Genomic DNA, 17,742 nt, shown 5'->3' with positions numbered 1-17,742 from the left:
GTAGACTGATAACTTCTTTATTTTGTTCTAGTGAGGAGTTGGAATCAATTTAAGGGTTACAATATGACTACTCTTGACTTAATATGCAATTTAGGAACACTAAGTGTTTTGTGCACAAGTAAGATTAAAACAATCGTTTCATTTCTTTAACAATGTAAAAAAAAAAAAAAAAAACATGAATGTCACTAAATCACATTGATGTGGATTATAGAAAACGAAATATTCACCACTAGGTACATATTATGGAATAAATCCTGGTTACTGTGGTGCTATGCGGTGAAGACTGACTCAAGACAGTGATCATCAAACAGGTAACGCAGCAATTTCACTGCCTGCACACAGAAAAGGTTCAGGGTTATCAAATGGGGAAACAGTTAAAAGTACTCTTAAAGGGTAACTCTCGCCAAATTGCAACCTAGGCTATTTTTGTTAATCTACCTTAGTCAAACATTTGTGTAAAAGCATAATTAGAATGGAAACGCCACTTTTAAGATTGACCGTATTTTTGTTTTCGGTCAAAATGCCTTTTGAATGGGAGTGCTAGGGGCACTACTATGATAGCATCAAAATCGCTATTTTTAAAACACTAAGGAGGCTTGACACAACATGAAACTGCTTGAAGTATCCCCAGGGGCTCTACACATGAGCTAGAGCATTGAGAACATTGTTTGTCTACACAAAGTTTAAGGTTTTGTACGACTCGCTTGTTTTTTACTCAAGATCTTTACTCTCCTCATGTTACATTTCATTCGGAGATCGACTACTTATGACTGACAAAATTCCAGCCACCGGACTCACTAACTGATAAAGTGAGTCGTACAAAACCTTTCTTTTTAGTGTTTTAAAAATAGTGATTTTGATGCTATCATAGTAGTGATAGCACTCCCATTTAAAAGGCATTTTGACCAAAAACAAAAATACGGTCAATCTTAAAAGTGGCATTTCCATTCTAATTATGCTTTTACACAAATGTTTGACTCGGGTAGATTAACAAAAATAGTCTAGGTTGCAATTTGGCAATTTGATTCAATGAACAAACTTTAACATCAGTGGAATCTTTCTATTACACAGTAGCTTCCTTATAGTGGAAAATAGTTCTTTAGATTATTAAAATCTTCATTAGAGGCTTTCGCACCAGGTAGTTATAGGAACTAGCCACCAGGAAGGTCCCCCGAGAACTAACTTTTCAAGGGCCATTTTCCTGGTTACATTCGCACCACCAGTAGGAACTCTGAAGTGACGTAACCCGGCTGACCGCTACGTAATTTAAGCGCGACCATAGCGTAAAGGTTGAGAAGTGCCTGAACTTTGACGTCAGCCTATCATCACTTTTTTCCATATTTGTGGAGTATGTATTTAATAATGGCGGGTGCCGGTGTGGTGAAGAGATAAGTCCCAGCTTAGGACCCCAGTAGTATGCCTGATCAAAAGCTGTTCTCGCGATTCTTAATCAATCAAACTTTAATTCATGTAATAATCTTTTATTTTTATCCTCATTATTTATATAGTTTAAGTGAAAGTAATTGCATTTTTAGGTATGTTTTGCGACATTGTTAATTGTTACTAAGCAATAAGGCATAATATATTTTTTTTTAATTACAAGCAGGTCAATTATGCTTAAAGGAGAACTCCGGTCAATTTTAACATTGAGCTCATTTTTTTGTACATTTGGAGTGCTGTCAATACAGAGAACAACGACAAAAATCGGTGTTGCCTACACCGAGTTATTTTGTTTACATCCTGTTTTTCGGTTGAAGTCCGAAGTAGTCGATTGCCGAGTTCACGCGCGTGATCATAGGTATTAAACCTATGCGTGTGAACTCTGCAATCGACTACTTTGGACTTCAACCGAAAAACAGGATGTAAACAAAGGTATTTGCGCTGGCTTAAATAACATCATTTTTATACATTTCTTTCACATCTACTGCAGTCAGACTCACTCGTGTTCACTCCGAAGGAATCACTCACATTTTATGTGCACTTGTAATGACACATCAAGGATGTTAAGAGGCTAAAAGCAGGTTTAGTACTTGCCCCATTGAAGTCAACAGGGTGCAAATTTTGAAAATAGAATAACTCGGTGTAGGCAACACCGATTTTTGTCGTTGTTCTCTGTATTGACAGCACTCCAAATGTACAAAAAAATGAGCTCAATGTTAAAATTGACCGGAGTTCTCCTTTAAGTAGAAGTTTTTTTATCGAAAAATATCGTAGATGGTGAAAAAAACGTTATCTCTAATCATTTCCGATAGCTGTATGCTATGCTACCATCTAAGCTAACTACAAAAAAAAAAAAAAAAAAACGCACTAAGAACGAGAAATGTTTAATTTCATAATCTATAGCTTTGGTTATATACTAGAATATGAAACATTTAAGTTAAAAGATATCAATGGTCGTTATAACGTAGTTCAAACGACTTGTATTATAAAGTGATATCTGATTTGTAACCAGGCACTAAATCGATTACCCATAAAACGAGCTTTGAAACAATCGGATTGCTTGGGTCCTAAGCTGGGACTCATCTCTTCACCACACCGGTGTTTCGTATGGCATGCGTTCGGCCAATCAACGTACACTTGTGTCACTGGTAGTTCCAATTGTGCTTGGTTAGACCCTACTCTAGCTAATTTAGTAGCCTTTAATAAAAGGTGTTCCTATAACTAAAATCATTCCCAGTTCCTGCAGTGCGAACACGTCAAAAAGCGGGTACTTCTCCCACCAATAGTTACAGGAGCTATGAAAACTTTCCTCTGGTGCGAAAGCCCCCATTGAAATGTTCTTTGGGGAACCAAAAATGGTTCTTCATTGGCGTTGCTGCAAAAACATTTTAGAACCTTTGTGTTTAAGAGTGTAAGATAAATGTTACTGTAGACTCACCCCACTTTCAGAGTTTGGGTAAAGAAGTTTCATGGTAATTCTTCTAAAGTCTGGTCTCGCCCTACAAACGCTACAGCAGAAGGAAAATACATAATTGTGTTGAATTACATATGATTTGTATTACAGTCTGCTGTAAACTTTTACATTTTTCTTTCAGCTTTGATTGTACCTCTCAAGAATGATATCAAAGCATGTGACAGCATTGTCTGCCTGCAAAGCAATGATAAGGCAGGGACCCTCAAGTAGAAGTGCTCCACCAGCAGAGGACCTCAGTAACTCAGACATGTGCTGCCTTTGTTTTTCATCTGGTGTGCAGAGCTTTCCAGCCACCAGGTGGCAGCCTGTCCTTAGCAGCCAATGCAGTAGCTCCGAGTACAGAGGAGGCTGACTCTGTTGCAGGAGGTTGGAAGGTATCAGCAAGCAGGTGGTCTGACAAAGAGCACTGCAGACCAAAGGCCCTACTGGCACCAAAACACAAATAAACAACAACCATTCCCATCCTCATTACAAAGGTCAATCGCAGCTAGTAAAACATCTACAGGTTTTGTATTTGTGTCATTGACTCTGTTTTCTGATGTGTTGTTAGAGGGGTGAGGAAGAGGAAGAATGCCTTGCCTTGACCAAATCCTGATGAAAATGTGTTCTTGACAGCGGTTCTAAGGGTGTTCAACTGTTCACGGTCCAAACTAGCATCAGGATCTGAACGCAAACAGGATATCTGAAATAAGACAGAAGAGATGTTTAACTAGAGCACCAATATACTTGTAGCAAGGAAAAAAATGGTTACAATACCTTCTCGTGTTTCATAAATGAAGTTTCAGTGCAGCACACCCCCTCTGGAAATACCAGTTTTATGTCTTCTACAGCCTTCCGATAAGATGGAGATCCTGTACAAGAATGTACAAATAGTGTTAGTAAGCTTTGACCAGACTTTAACGTCTGATTATGTTTGTCAGAGTGCTGACCATAGATGCCATTATGCAGTCTGTCAGAGCCATACTGTGTCCTCCATTGTGTCTGATCTATAGTACGGGCTTCAACAGGGTCCTGAGGACCCATCAGCTCCAACAGCCTCATTACCGCATTCACTCTCAGTAAACCCAAAGCCAGCGAGGGGCCGGATCTCAACTCCAGCTCCTCGGTGGGATCCTGGACATCAAATAAACATGAACATTTGTTTTTATGCTTTAAAAAAGTACATTTATTTTGATGTTGACTAATACAAGTTTTTACAGAGAGTATCCATCGGTATATTTTGGTTAACCATAAATGCTTGTCAGTAAATTTACAGGTAATTATAAAAATTCTATTTATGAAGTCTTACTTAAGTGGGTCAAAAAATCTCTCTAAAGTAAAGCTCATTGTATTTAAAATACATTTAAACTACATTTTTATTTACTTGCAATTAATATGCTATTAAGCGTGAAAGCATTACGTTCAGTTTGCACTCGAGTACTAATTACTAATTTTAAAAGTATGCTACAGTGTACTACTTTTTCACAGTGGTCTAGAATAAATGTGATTATTTGCTCTTTTTAGGATATTTTCAGGAAGAAGAGAACAGAGTGACCTGTTGCTCCGGCGGATGTATCAGTGCATTTGCCATGTCTGAGTCCAGCAGAAGCACGCGTAAGCCCACTAGAGTATATCCATTCTGTTTGATTATGGTGAGAATTTTACCAAAGCTGTGTCTCCAGGCTCCAGGCTTGAACAGAGCTAGTGTCAAAAGTGGCTCTGGGCCTGTAGAGTACAGAGGGAGGCAGCTGAAAGAAAAAGCCATGAAAGACAGCTTCTAAAAGGACATGTTCTGAGAAGACATCACTTACCCACTGTCATGTAACTATAAAGTGACTGACTTCTGAGACCTGAGGGTTGTCGGAGATTGACAGTCAGTTCCCAGAGTACATGGGAGGGTAAAATAGATTTTGGCTTGGTTCTGTTTCTGTACATACCAGGAGTGTCAATGTGATGAAGTGGTAGAAATTTCAATGATGGACGACTGCTGTGATCTGAAGATAAAGAAGCTTAAGTTAAGCAAACTGCTTTTGGCACAAAAGTAAAAAGATCATCCCTACCAAACTATTATCTAGTCGAATCCTCACCAGGGACCAATTCTGCCTCGGAGAAGAAGAGGCAGGTCTGTCTGAAAGCTGTCTCGGGAGTAGGGGACATCAATACATGCAGGTTTCCTGGGTAATTTTGTGGTAAAAGTCTACGTAGGGTGATGAATGCCCTCACCCTCCTCAGAGCCAAGACCAGGGCAGGTGTGGATGTCAAGCTATGCACACTGCTCTGCCACTCTCTGTCCCCGATCTCAAAAGGACTCAACTCTTGTGCCTGCCACTTAGACAGCTTGGACACCCACTTCAATGCCAGCAACTCGAATCCATCTAGTCCTGCGTGTACAAGAGAAAGTAGATTCAGTAGCCAGACGCAGAAACGTCCTTACTGTAAATTACTCAAAGTACACAGGTACATTTGTGAAGGATAGTTTTAGGTCAGGGATGTCCAGTCCTACTTCTGGAGGTCCAGTTTCCTGCAAAGTTTGGCTCTAACACACCTGCCTGGATGTTTCTAGTGATACCGAAGATCTTGATTAGCTGGTCCAGGTGTTTTTAATTAGGATTGGAGTTAAACTCTGCTGGAAGGTGGCCCTCCGTGAGCAGGACTGGAAATTGTGTTTTAGGTAGAGTTCATGTACCTGCTGCATCTCCCCTGAGAACTTTATGAAGAAAGCCCATTTCATTCTTCATGATGTTTTGACCAGTCAATGTGAGAATCACCACCTGCTCTACATCTGGCCAAGAGGGATAGGTGTGTTTGGACAGGATGATGTGGTTACACTTTGGTACTGTCCACATGGGCCCACCTGTAGGATATCATATAAATGTCAAAATACTATTGGGCGGTAATTGAGTAATTTATGAAAATGCATTGTAATGTATGTACCCAGAACATTTTGGTGGTTTTTAGAGTAGGGTACAGTGTGAAAGCAGATGTGTGGATCAACAACATCTGTGAATCTTGCACGGATTGATCCAATAAGACCTTGGGCAGCAAGCTCATTCATACAACCTTCATCAGGCAAAGAAACAGGACATTTAATTCTTGGAGCATCTCTGTACAGCTTCACATACAGTCAATACCTAGCACGATATGTGCTATCCGGATGCTCTACCTATCGGCAGTCTGGAAGAGTGTCTAACTGCACTTTCTCTCCTCATGAGCAGCACAAGACAATTAGAGGACAGCTCAACCTGTTCTCCATCCAGCAACACTGTGGGAGCGTGACAGAACGCTGCAACCTAACGGAGACATACAGCGTTTCCAGACAAATGCAATCAGCATCAATGTCATGGTAGTGTCCCGCTCTCAGTTTCAATATATCTCTGTACTAGTACAGGCTCACTGTTGGGTTTATTCACCTGCTTGGTGGTGAGACCCAGAGATTGAGCTTGTTTCCTTGATATATGTGCCCTTTGAAGTCCCAACAGACTGAACCCTGTCTTTGCACAGGCAGATAGTATGTAGCTGTAACAGCATGGTCCAACCACAGGAGACACAATAAGGAATATATCCGCTGTATGGGGACAAAGGGAAAAGGGGTAGAAAGTTTGACATATAAGATGTAAGACACTGTTACAATGACAAGAGTTTTTATTTTATCTTATAGTCACCTTCAACAGTGGCACATAATGTTGCTGGAGAAGAGGTAAGAATGTGGGATCTATCTCCTCTGTCACCCTCCTCTGAGTCCTGAATCCTGTTAAGAGCGATAATCAGAGTCAGCAGGTAGTTCAAAGGAATAGTTTGCCCAAACATGTAAATTCAGTCATCATTTAATCATATCATTCAAAAACGTGTATGAATTTTCTTTCTTCTACGAAACGCAAGATAGAATGAAGATTTTGAAGAATCTTTCTATCTGTTTTTGTCCATATTATGTAAGTAAATAGAACCCAGAACTATCAAGCTCCAAAAAGCACAATGATAGAGTGAAATGAATCTATACAAATTGGACTTCTGAAGCCAGATGCTTACGTTATATGATGAAATTTAAATGCAAGTCTTTATTCACTCAATTTAAATCAAAATCAGCCAACACACATAGACTACATCAAATATCAATTGTCTCATAATCACCAAATGTCATGTTTTAGGTTTGTGTCACCATATTCAATGTAATCTGTTGAGCAAAGTTTTGATTTGAGAGTGAATAAAGGTTTAAATTTTAAATCATATTTCTTCAAAAGACTTAACATATCCGCTAAATCATATGGATTAATTTGACGTTAATTTCATATCCTTTAGAGTTTGATGGTTTTGGCTCCCATTGACTTTCATAATATGGACAAAAGCAGCTGACAGGTTCTTGAAATATATTTGTGTTTCACATAAGAAAGACAATTAAATGATGAAAGAAAATGAAAACTATATTTTTTTAATGTATTAAGATACTAAGGGACAGATATACTAAACAGAGCAAATTAGTCTGAATCCCATAAAAGCGTTGATGGGAGTGGAAAGCAAATTAAAGAACACAGACGCAGCCGGATCATTTCCATAATGACCAATGCAATCTACCAAGAGCAGTGCAAATTAGCGTCCGGTTTAAGACATGCTTTTTTGGGGCGGTAAATAATGGCACAAATCCAGTAAATTGATTAGTGCAAAACCTTAGTAAATCATCTTGCATGATTCATTTAAATACTGTCCTCCCATAAATTTTGTCTGAAAGGGAAACTGCAACAAATGCATAATAAGGTCAGTCGCAAAAATAACTCCGTTCACGCCTTTTCAGTGCAAATTTTTAATCTTCAAATGTCTTTAGTAAATCCTGACAGTAGTTTTTTAACGCCAAAAGAGTGTTTGCACTGCCGCAAGCTGTTAGTAAATCTAACATTGTAAGATACTAACATTGGGGTGTTTTTTGCTATTCTACCACCAAACCACAAGCAGAGCCCCAGATGCACACGATTGGCAAGACGGGGTGAGTAGAGCAGGGGCTGGTCTCGACTATGATGGTAAAGGGCGTTGATGGATGCTGGATCTGTCCGCCTTGCCAGCTGGGGGTCTGATGGCCCTGTGATCTCCTGCCACACTGAGTTAGCGTGAGGACCCCGGAAAGCCATGATAAGCACTGGCTGTCCCTCGCTATGCATAAGTGACTTGCTGACTAGAAGACAGGATAGGCATTAACTCATGCAATTTGTGTACATTTTGTGTAATTATGGTGGGAGATGATTTGTACCTGCAAAGTTTTTCAGTAGCTCTTGGGGTGGGTAGAGGAAACGGACACCACATACATCTAGACTTGATCTGCAAATAAGCTCAAGTGTGTGATGCATTGCCAGTGGGTTAAGCAACAGTGCCCTGCCTATCAGAACAAGTGCCGTCTAAAAGCAAAAAAAAAAAAAAAAAAAACCTTTGTAACCATACAATAAGATACTATATATATATTATGTCCACTGAAAGACAAAATGGCATTTTCTAAAGACTCCTTCACCTCAGTATGACACTCTTTTGAATTTGTGGCTTCTGCCCTTTGACATTTTTGATCTTCGGTTTCCAGAGTTTGCCAGTAGAATCCTGGGATCACACTAAAGGCCTTTTCAACGGCCTGAAACAAAGCGCAGTAAGGATTTAGAAAATAATGTCTAAATAACAGAAAAGAAATTGGAAACCTAAATCATACACAACCTCTATATTTGGGTTGACAGAGATGAAGCAGTCCAGGTAAGATGAGGGCATGTGGACATGTGTAGGATAAGCCTGTTCCTCCATCAAATTATTAAGCTGAGGTACCCAGAATGCAACAGTCTTCAATGGCGTCTGAGCAAAAAACTTGCAAACTCGCCTGTAAAACATGCTCTCGTTCTTTTTGACCTCCTTTTTCTATGAGAAAAAAAAAAAATCAGATTCCAATATAAACTTGAATAATAGTCAATAAAGACCTTATTTTTAAATAATGTTTGGCCCACACAGAATCTGTTGTAGTATTTGTACGTATTAAGTGGGAAATTGCAGAAAGCCTTGTAAAATGAGCCAAATATTTAATAAACAAATATGCTGAGGATTATGTTTAGAACTCACCATGGGTTTCCTACAGCCAGTTTGACCATCCTCAAGAGACATGGCACAGATGTACATGGCCAAGCCATCTTCCTTATAAAACTGCTGCAGCCCAGCCACCCAGAAAGGGGCATCAAGCTTGTTACCTTTTCTATTGCAGTTTTTGGGATCAGTCTATCACAGAACAGGTAACAGATGAAATGTAGCATAGCATGTCAAAAAAAATGTTTCACTGCCAAATTATTGTTATTATTTTTTTGTAAATAAGACATACCAAAGACAAGAACCATGCTATGAGTGCATTGTAAACATGTGATTTGATGAAGGCTGAATCCACTGTCTGTGCTTTTCTCTGCATTCTTCCAGCCACCACCCCAAGACTGGACAAGGACACAGTCAACAGCAAACACTCCCTCATCTCTAGATCTGCAGGCAGGGTGTTCACAGTGGGAAGGTAGGATGCTTCCTAAGGGAAGTGAGTACAGCAGTGTTATTATTATCATCAATTATTATTTTATAGAAAAACTGCCAATAACTCACAGGGTCATAAAGAATATCAGTCCTCTCAGCGGCTTCCTCCGTGTTATTAACAGAACGTTGAGGTCTGAATGTTTGCAAGAACTTCAGATCCTTCTGCCATCTGACTTTATGGCTGTGTTGGTGCATGGTCATACAGTTATTACATTAGGTTATGCATATTCCCGAGAGTGAAGAAAACGTAAGAATACTTCATACCTTTGTTTGTTTTGAGCAGCTGGAACGTGAGAAGATTGAGAATGTTGTTTATGTTGGTCACAGTTTGCAGTAGAGCAGCAGACATTGACCTGCTGAATACCAGGTTCACTGCAGCTAGTTTCAAAATCACAAAGCTGGTTTTCCTTTATGATTTTCCCTGAGGGGGTTTTCTGTCTAGCCTCAGCAAAATCTCTCCCAGATATCTCTACCACACTTTGTTTTGACTGTCTGGTGTTTTGGAGTAATAAACTCTTCCCAGCAAATTCTCTAGAAATGAAAAATAAACATGCATTGTAATAAGACGTAGTGGGAGTATATTTAACTCTATAGTCATTCATTACCTGAAATATAATTAATTATAAGTTGTATGTGATCTCTTACTTTTTCTGCCCATTTGCTTTTGCCTTTGTGTTAGTCGTCCTCTTAATGGAGCTTATTTTCTTTTTCATGTTTACAGGACTTATGACACTGTTACTCTGGCAAATAGCTGATTGCTCTGTTTGAAATTTGTTGTTGCGCAAGTCAATATATATGGTGGGAGAGTCTTGATTGAGTTGTAATTTTGAGGTCTCTTTGAAGTCCTTCATCGGTCGCCTAGTTCATCAGGGAAAAGTCACAGACACATTAAACCTGCAGTACAGAAATTCAAATCTTGGAACATGAATATACACTATTGTTCAAATGTTTAGGGTCGGTTTAATGTTTTTGAAAGAAGCCCACCAGGGCTGCATTTATGTGATCAAAAATACAGTGAAAATGGTTATATTGTGAAATATTACAATTTAAAATAACTGTTTTCTATTTTGATGTACTGAAATGTAATTTATTCCTGTGATGACAAAGCTGAATTTTCGACATCATTACTCCAGTCTTCAGTGTCACATGATCCTTAAGAAATAATTCTAATATGCTGATTTGATGCTCAAGAAACATGAAAACTGAAAACAGTTGTGCTGCTTGATATTGTTGTGGAAACTTGATACATTTTCTTGGGATTTAGTAAGGAACAGCATTTATTTGAAATCTTTTGTAACATTATAAATATCTTTACTGTCGCTTTTGATCAATTTAATACATCATTGCTGAATCAAATATTTATATATTTTGTTAAAACATACTGAGCACAAACTTTTGAACAGTAGTGTAATGTCATAATAGCAATACAGATGACATGACTCTACCTGAGGGATGATTCTTGTATATTATGGGTTTTCGAAGATGAAACATGTGTCTGTATTTCCATCTCATTTACTTTCTTCTCACAAAAAGCAACCAGCTGTTTCATTAAATCATTTTCATGCGTTTCACTGTCGTCGCCTGCAACAAACAATTATGTTTTTCTCTTGTTCATCTTAGTCTAAATGAATAAAAACAGTCTGCAATCCAACCTTTGTGTGTATTGGGTTGAATTGGTTCGATAAGAGGTTTGTGTTGGTTTAGAGTCTGAAGGACTTGGTCGAGATCCCAGGTATCAGGAGGCTGTTGAGATAATAATGTGTTACATACTTTGTAGTTAGCTCTGGTCTAATAATCTGATTATATACAACTTACTGTCAATGATAAAACAGGGCAGAACGGGGTCTCTATACATCCAGTCTTGTTTGCTTTCTGTTGCAAAGGCACATTGTCTTCTGTTTTATGTGCCACTCTTTCATTCAGTGATCCTTCTGTTTTGTGACCCACAGGAAGCTGAGGATTAGAGTCACCTTTCTGGTCATCATCAGTCCCGGAAGTGAATAGCTGTGATACAGATTTGTTTAGATGCATGCATTATGTAAGACAAATTGATCTGAGAAAATATTAGAGATGGTTCTCTCTCTCTCTCTCTCTCTCTCTCTCTCTCTCTCTCTCTCTCTCTCTCTCACTCTCTCTCTCTCTCTCTCTCTCTCTCTCTCTCTCTCTCTCTCTCTCACTCACTCACTCACGCACACACATACACACCTCGACTTCTGGCTCTTTCGGTGAAACACACTCCAGGTTCATCCTGGTCCCTCTCAGCAAGTGAATCCTTGGTGGTCTCTGAAGTAACGTTACAGATATCTCTTCTTCATCGTCCGACTGCAGTGTGAAATGTTCAGTTGTGTTTGTGTTTATTTCAGATAGTCTACCTTGATTGTAAAGCTTGTGAGATTTAGGATCACAATTCACCTGTACCTCATTGACTTGGTCAGAAATAATCATTACAAATCATAAACACTGGTAATATAACGATTAAAAGAAAGTCACGTGTGAAAATATCATCAGAGATCAGAGAACACATAACGTTAGCTTGAACTTACTGATGACAGGTCAGAGTCAAGGGATGGTAACTTGGATATAAGGTCGTCTAAATGCGAATTCCTCTGCATTTCTTGTGTTTGGCAGGGCAGGTGCGTAGTTTTTCATTCAAAATACGGTAGTAAACAGCAGCTGCTGTTGACTCTGAATGCGGTCTGACATCCAGACGCCAACGAACTCAACTGTAACGTTAGTTAGTTGTCATGGTGACCACACGCGCTGCTGTAGACCAGTGGCGAAGCTCCGAGTCGGCCTGGTTTATGAGGTGCATCCCGTAACACATGCTTGTCAAAAAGAAACGTTGAATGTGATTCGTCAGTTTCTGTTAGTGTCATCCACAAAGTTATCTTTATGACGCAAGGTTGTTAACCTTGTTGTAATAGTAACGGCGGTAAAGTTGGCTTAACGTTAGACATTAAATTTCAAACTATTATTTGCGCGTTTGTGGGGTTGAATTTGCAAATGGTGGAGCAAATATCAATATGCTTTTAAAAAAGCCTATGTCCAATTGTACTGCTACAAGAAACCAATCTAGCAATGAATCCAGGCGAATCATTTAACGCGAACTGCAGACTGACACAAGATGTTTTGGTTCATCTCCACTTTTAATCAGAACATCCGTCGTTTCAGATTAATATTGCAGGAGGAGGACGTGCAAAGGTAAGTACAAACATATTTGCTCAATGTTTATAAATTCTAAGCGTTAAAATCATATAATAACATAGGCTGCATGAGCCATTTTATTGTGTTTGTCAGGCACAAATGATATGATCGATCATTCAAGTCAATGTTTTTAGATTACTTTAACTCAAAAGAATAATTTAAGCAATTTTAGCAAGTTACTCGAGATTCAACTTAATTTTTAGTCAATTTTTTAATATATATATATATATATATATATATATATATATATATATATATATATATAATTTTAATATGTTTAAATGACTTGTAGCTACAGCCAATTCGAGTATACAAAGCAGTAACAGAATGTAAGTTTTAAGTTGAATAAGTGACCATTTTTACAGGTTATTTTTTTATTTTATATAGGTTGTTGTTGTTGTTTGTTTGCTGTTTTAAGACTTTGAACCTGAAACTGCTGCGTCATATTTTTCTTGGCAATTTGGCATGCAGTTTTCACGCCCACCCCCTTGAACATTTCTGGCCTGGTCCCTGCTGTAGACATAGTTTTGTTGACAGTGCTATTTGCATGTCTTCACTGTCACGTAGATGTTTTGGCGCGAAACTTGCTAATCGAGCTCTTAGGAACAGCTGTCACGGTTTTCTTTGTCCACTAAGTGAACATTATATTTATGTCTCTGACATCATATGTCACCGTTTTACGCTGGATGTCCTGTAGTGTAAAAAGCACATTCAGGGCTTTTCAGAGTGTTTGGAGGTTTCACCATGAAAACAACTTCTCATTGGTCTTTAAAAATGACTGACATTAATTTAGTGGTCAAATTTAGCACTCTTGTGGAAAATGATAATATTTATTTTGTAATAATTTCAACTTGATTAATTTTCAAAATGTTATGGGGTTTCTCATAAAAAAAAAATAAATAAAAAAAACTGTTCTGTTACAAAACAGGGCATGGTTTCATAGGCCTACATGTCCACTGTAGAGGACATCCGGACTTGTTTTTCAGGCATTTTGGGAGACAAAACAAGTAAAAATAGAGAAATGAATTATATATCAATATTTCTATGAAATATTAGATATTATTATGAAAATGTTGCCAATTATTACTCCCATTATTACACTTCTGTTTCATGACTTTGCCCCAAGAATACATTAATATGCTAATTAGATACATTGTATAGATACATTTACATTGAATGAGACTACCCATTTATGGCAATTTTACCCACATATTGCATTAAGTAAAAGTATATTATCAATTCATTCTGTAGCTATATCTTTCATTAGTCATCTTTAAACAATGTGTGGTTTAAAACAATCCTGAAACCTAAAAATTGATTTAAAAAAAATAAAAAAAAAATCCCATTGTTTTTGCATATGTCATTTTGTGTCTTTTGTGTCCTGGTGTCCACTACAGAGGACATATAGCCTAGCATAACATTTGAATAAAATATAATTTGTTCCAAATGGTTTCATTTTTTTTCTAATTCTCTAAACAATGTAATGACATGAAATAAAATAAAAAAAAAATAAAAAAAAATCTGGGTCTTAGGAGGATATAGGCTAGGTTTACTCACGTGTTGGGTTTATTACTATTATTAAAATTGAACAAATAGCCTATCGTTTTTGTTTGGTTTTTGTTATGAAGGTCCAATATTTACAGTTTCAAAACTATGAAAACAGCAGTGTCAGTGAGGAGATTGAGCTGAAATATGAGACAAAATATGAAAAATGTGAGATTGAGCTGAAAATTATGTGTGACAAAAACAAAATAAATAGCCTATTACTTGTGAAAAAAATAGTCTTTATGTATTGTGCCATTTCACGCTGTTGTTGTGTTAATTTTTGTGTAAAAAATCCATGTCTTTGTTTGTGGACAAATTCAATAAACCAGTCAGAATCTAGTGAAACTCTTTTATTTTATAAAAGTCCCATAGTAAACACATGAATGTAAAACTTGTGGTCTGAAAAAACTGACCTGTCATGCAACTGGAAACCATATGTAATCTGAGCTGCCCATATTAACTGCTTTATTAGTAAACTCTACTAGGGGTATTAATAAAGTTACATTTAATTTGTTAATTATTGTAATTGTTATTTTAATCGATTGATTTAGAATGTTGCTGAAGAAGATAAATGGGGAATTGACCATGTTTAAACCTGAAGGCAGGCCTTTGGACTTAGAGCATGGATCAATATTGTGTACATATCACCATATTTGGGTTTGATTTATCAGAACAAGCTTTTGCGCAATGTCCTTTTCCGTGTTTATATAGAGACCACAAACAAACAAAATTAAGGATCTTCTTAAGATCTTTTCACAAAAGAAGATATTTCAGAGATAAATAAAATGTCATGATTGGAAGCTCTGAATTATAATGTCTGAATAGAAAACGTAATCTCTGTTTTGTAGAATTAATATTATTTTTAAATTTAACAGTTCCGGAAATGTTCACTGCCGATGTTCCGCAGGTCAAGTCCAGAAGCACTTAGTGGGCTGGCACATGTGATGTTATTGTATATTGTGACAAGTGTATGGGGCTCCTCACCTTCCCCAAGCATTTCAACCTGCAGTGGAACTACCTGTGGCTTCTGTAGAACAAAATCCCGAAAGGGTTTGGCACTACAGTCACATTTCCAGTTGTTACCTGAGAGCCAGAGCTGATCCAAGCGATCAGGTATAGAAGCTGGAAGGTTGACCAGTACATTGTCTTTCAGGTTCAAGTAACGCAAGCGTGGCAACATGTATATAGTCGCATTACGTATGAGCTCCAACCTGTTTCCAGAGAGATCCAGCCAAGACAGGTGTTGCAGTGGCAGTAAGGCCTCAGAAGGAAGATTGCGAAGTAAGTTGCCTGACAGTAGCAGGTACTCAAGATTCTTCAGGCCATAAAATGTGTGGGAGGTGATGGATGTTAACTGGTTGAATCTTAGATCAAGCTGTTGCAGCCCTTGTAGTTCCACAAAACTCTGACGCTCCACGGTAGAGATGTTGTTGTGTTGTAGGAAAAGGCGACGAAGACCTGCAAGACCAGCAAAACTTTGGGCTGAGACTTTTGCCAAACAGCTTCTATCAAGGTGAATACTGTGGAGCTTTGACAAACCCTTGAAAACTTGATCTGGTAGGCTGTGAAAACAACTGCCTGTAAGTTTTATCACAGCAAGGTGATTCAGGCCCATAAATGTGCCCATGCGTGCCTCTTGTAGCCGGTTGTTCTCCAAGTTCAGCACCTCTAGATGGCCCAGCCCTTCAAAAACTCTCACTCCCAAGGCTCGTATCTGGTTGTGACAAAGGCAGAGTTCCTCAAGATACTGCAAATCACGGAAAGTCCCAGGTCTTAGACTACTAATCGAGTTGTTTGACAGGCGAAGCACGTGTATGCTGTGTAGACCGAGGAAAGTTTCATCGTGAAGTACAGATAGACGATTCCTGCTGAGATCCAACCATCTCAAAGATTTCATGCCCACAAATGCCCTAGGTGCCACGGTCACGATCTGGTTTTGGGCCAGATAAAGCTTCTGCAGCTTTGGTAGTTTCAGAAACACATTTGCCTTGATAACTTTTAGATTGTTTCCAGTTAGGTCCAATTCTTTGAGCTCAGTAAGACCCTGAAATAGCTGCGGTTGGAGATACGCCAGACGATTCCCAGTAAGAACTAACTCTCGTAATCCATGTAGGTCCTGAAACCCCGTCTCAGGCAGGACAGACAGTGAATTCCATCCTAGGTTCAACAGCCACATGTGGCTGAGTCCAGCGAACAACCTGTCATCTATTCGAGACAGCTGATTATTGTTGAGACTGAGGGACGCAAGGTTGGGTGTGCCCTGGAAGACTATGCCAGGTAATGAACGAATATTGTTCCTCTCAAGGTGCAGGTGAGCAAGGGAATTCAGACCTTTAAAGACATGGGCATCAAGGGATACCAGCAGGCTGCTCTGTAAGTTTAGGAACTCCAGATTGGACAGCTTTTCGAAAGCAGCCGCTGGTAAGTTAGCAAACAGGTTTCCATCCAGCCATAGCGAGCGTGTAGACAGAGGGATGTCGGAGGGAACCTGGGTGAAGTTGCGTGTGCTGCAGTAGACATTGAGCTCTAAACTGTAGTCATCTTGGAGACAGGTACATTTCTTTGAGCAGGGCTCACTTTTTTGGCCAGTGGGTTCCTCTGAGGGCTTTGGATCTACCGAGGGCCCCGGATCCTCTGAGGGTCTTGATTCGTCTTTGTTGGGGTCTGCCAGCACCACTGATGTCCCCAGTGTGTACAACAATAGCAGTACAAAGGGGTTCATCCCAACTAAGAGACAATTATCGAAATGCCAACATCAAAAACTTGTAAGGTAACAAAGCACCTGCCTATCTATATACTTTTTCAACATCTGTCAGATTTAGGAAAGTAGTTCAGCTGCAATACATTTACACCATCACATGATTATATTCTCAAGCATTCACTGAACATCAATGGAAAAAATGAATACATTTAAAAAACAATAGATTTGAGAAATTTAGAGTTTTGGCTCTACCGTTTTATTGTGACAGCAGTCCAGCAGGCGATCACTAGAAGAGGGGCATGTGTATGACAGATCTGAACCACCTCTGCCCCATATATCACCTAGACAAACCCACACAGTGTTCTAGACAGAATTAACCTCTTCATTTCTGCTGTTTTCATTTTCTGCGGTTGCTACTGTTTTACCGGTTGAATATTAAATTAAGCCTAGCAAAACTTGTTATAGTCACTATTTTATAATAAATATTTACTGTCCGGGACGATTTCAATATATATATTTATTTGTAGAAAAGTGTGTAAGCGGAAATGTTAAAATATTGCCATTATGTTAATGTAACTCCTTTTGATATATTTTGTACAAAATTAGTACTCTAATTTTAATTGTCAATGCATTGCCACAGAATTTTCTGTCTAATACTCCCACACATTTTAGATGAAAATCCTTTGACTTTCTCTGAATGGTGTTCCAAAGTTCATGTAAATCTACCGAGCCATCAGTGACATTTAACAGATGGTACTTGCTCCACTTGTGGTTATCTGTTGGAAGACATCCAACTCTAAAAAGTGAATCCGGGTTAAACAATCTATAACAAGGCCTGACTGAAAACCATATTGTCTGTTTTCCGATTTTA

At 38.5% G+C, this 17,742-nt stretch overlaps 2 protein-coding genes across 2 annotated transcripts; both read right to left on the bottom strand.

Annotated features, from left to right (window-relative positions):
• Positions 1-2: 2 nt before the first annotated feature.
• LOC307167693 (dynein axonemal assembly factor 8) lies at positions 3-12,222 on the bottom strand. The gene is made up of 29 exons (XM_079886960.1): positions 11,965-12,222; positions 11,627-11,743; positions 11,237-11,425; positions 11,074-11,164; positions 10,867-11,002; positions 10,067-10,279; positions 9,686-9,952; positions 9,491-9,602; positions 9,225-9,416; positions 8,972-9,124; positions 8,579-8,773; positions 8,385-8,498; positions 8,130-8,274; positions 7,796-8,054; positions 6,556-6,641; positions 6,304-6,458; positions 6,057-6,183; positions 5,828-5,953; positions 5,580-5,747; positions 4,981-5,274; positions 4,831-4,887; positions 4,705-4,743; positions 4,449-4,618; positions 3,844-4,027; positions 3,671-3,765; positions 3,494-3,596; positions 3,048-3,336; positions 2,879-2,948; positions 3-332 (listed from the first exon to the last, which is right to left on the bottom strand). Exons 1-29 carry the CDS (start codon positions 12,031-12,033, stop codon positions 270-272), a joined length of 4,278 nt encoding a protein of 1,425 aa, XP_079743086.1. The 5' UTR covers positions 12,034-12,222; the 3' UTR covers positions 3-269.
• A 2,030-nt stretch (positions 12,223-14,252) lies between these two features.
• On the bottom strand, positions 14,253-17,523 carry igfals (insulin-like growth factor binding protein, acid labile subunit). Its single transcript, XM_079887161.1, has 2 exons — positions 17,124-17,523; positions 14,253-16,897 (listed from the first exon to the last, which is right to left on the bottom strand). The coding sequence occupies exon 2, from the start codon at positions 16,890-16,892 to the stop codon at positions 15,039-15,041; it is 1,854 nt and encodes a 617-aa protein (XP_079743287.1). The 5' UTR covers positions 16,893-16,897; positions 17,124-17,523; the 3' UTR covers positions 14,253-15,038.
• Positions 17,524-17,742: the final 219 nt, after the last annotated feature.

This window comes from Squalius cephalus (assembly GCF_949319135.1).
Source record: "Squalius cephalus genome assembly, chromosome: 1".
In the NCBI taxonomy this organism is placed as follows: domain Eukaryota; kingdom Metazoa; phylum Chordata; class Actinopteri; order Cypriniformes; family Leuciscidae; genus Squalius; species Squalius cephalus.
This window is presented reverse-complemented; position numbering and strand designations above follow the sequence as displayed.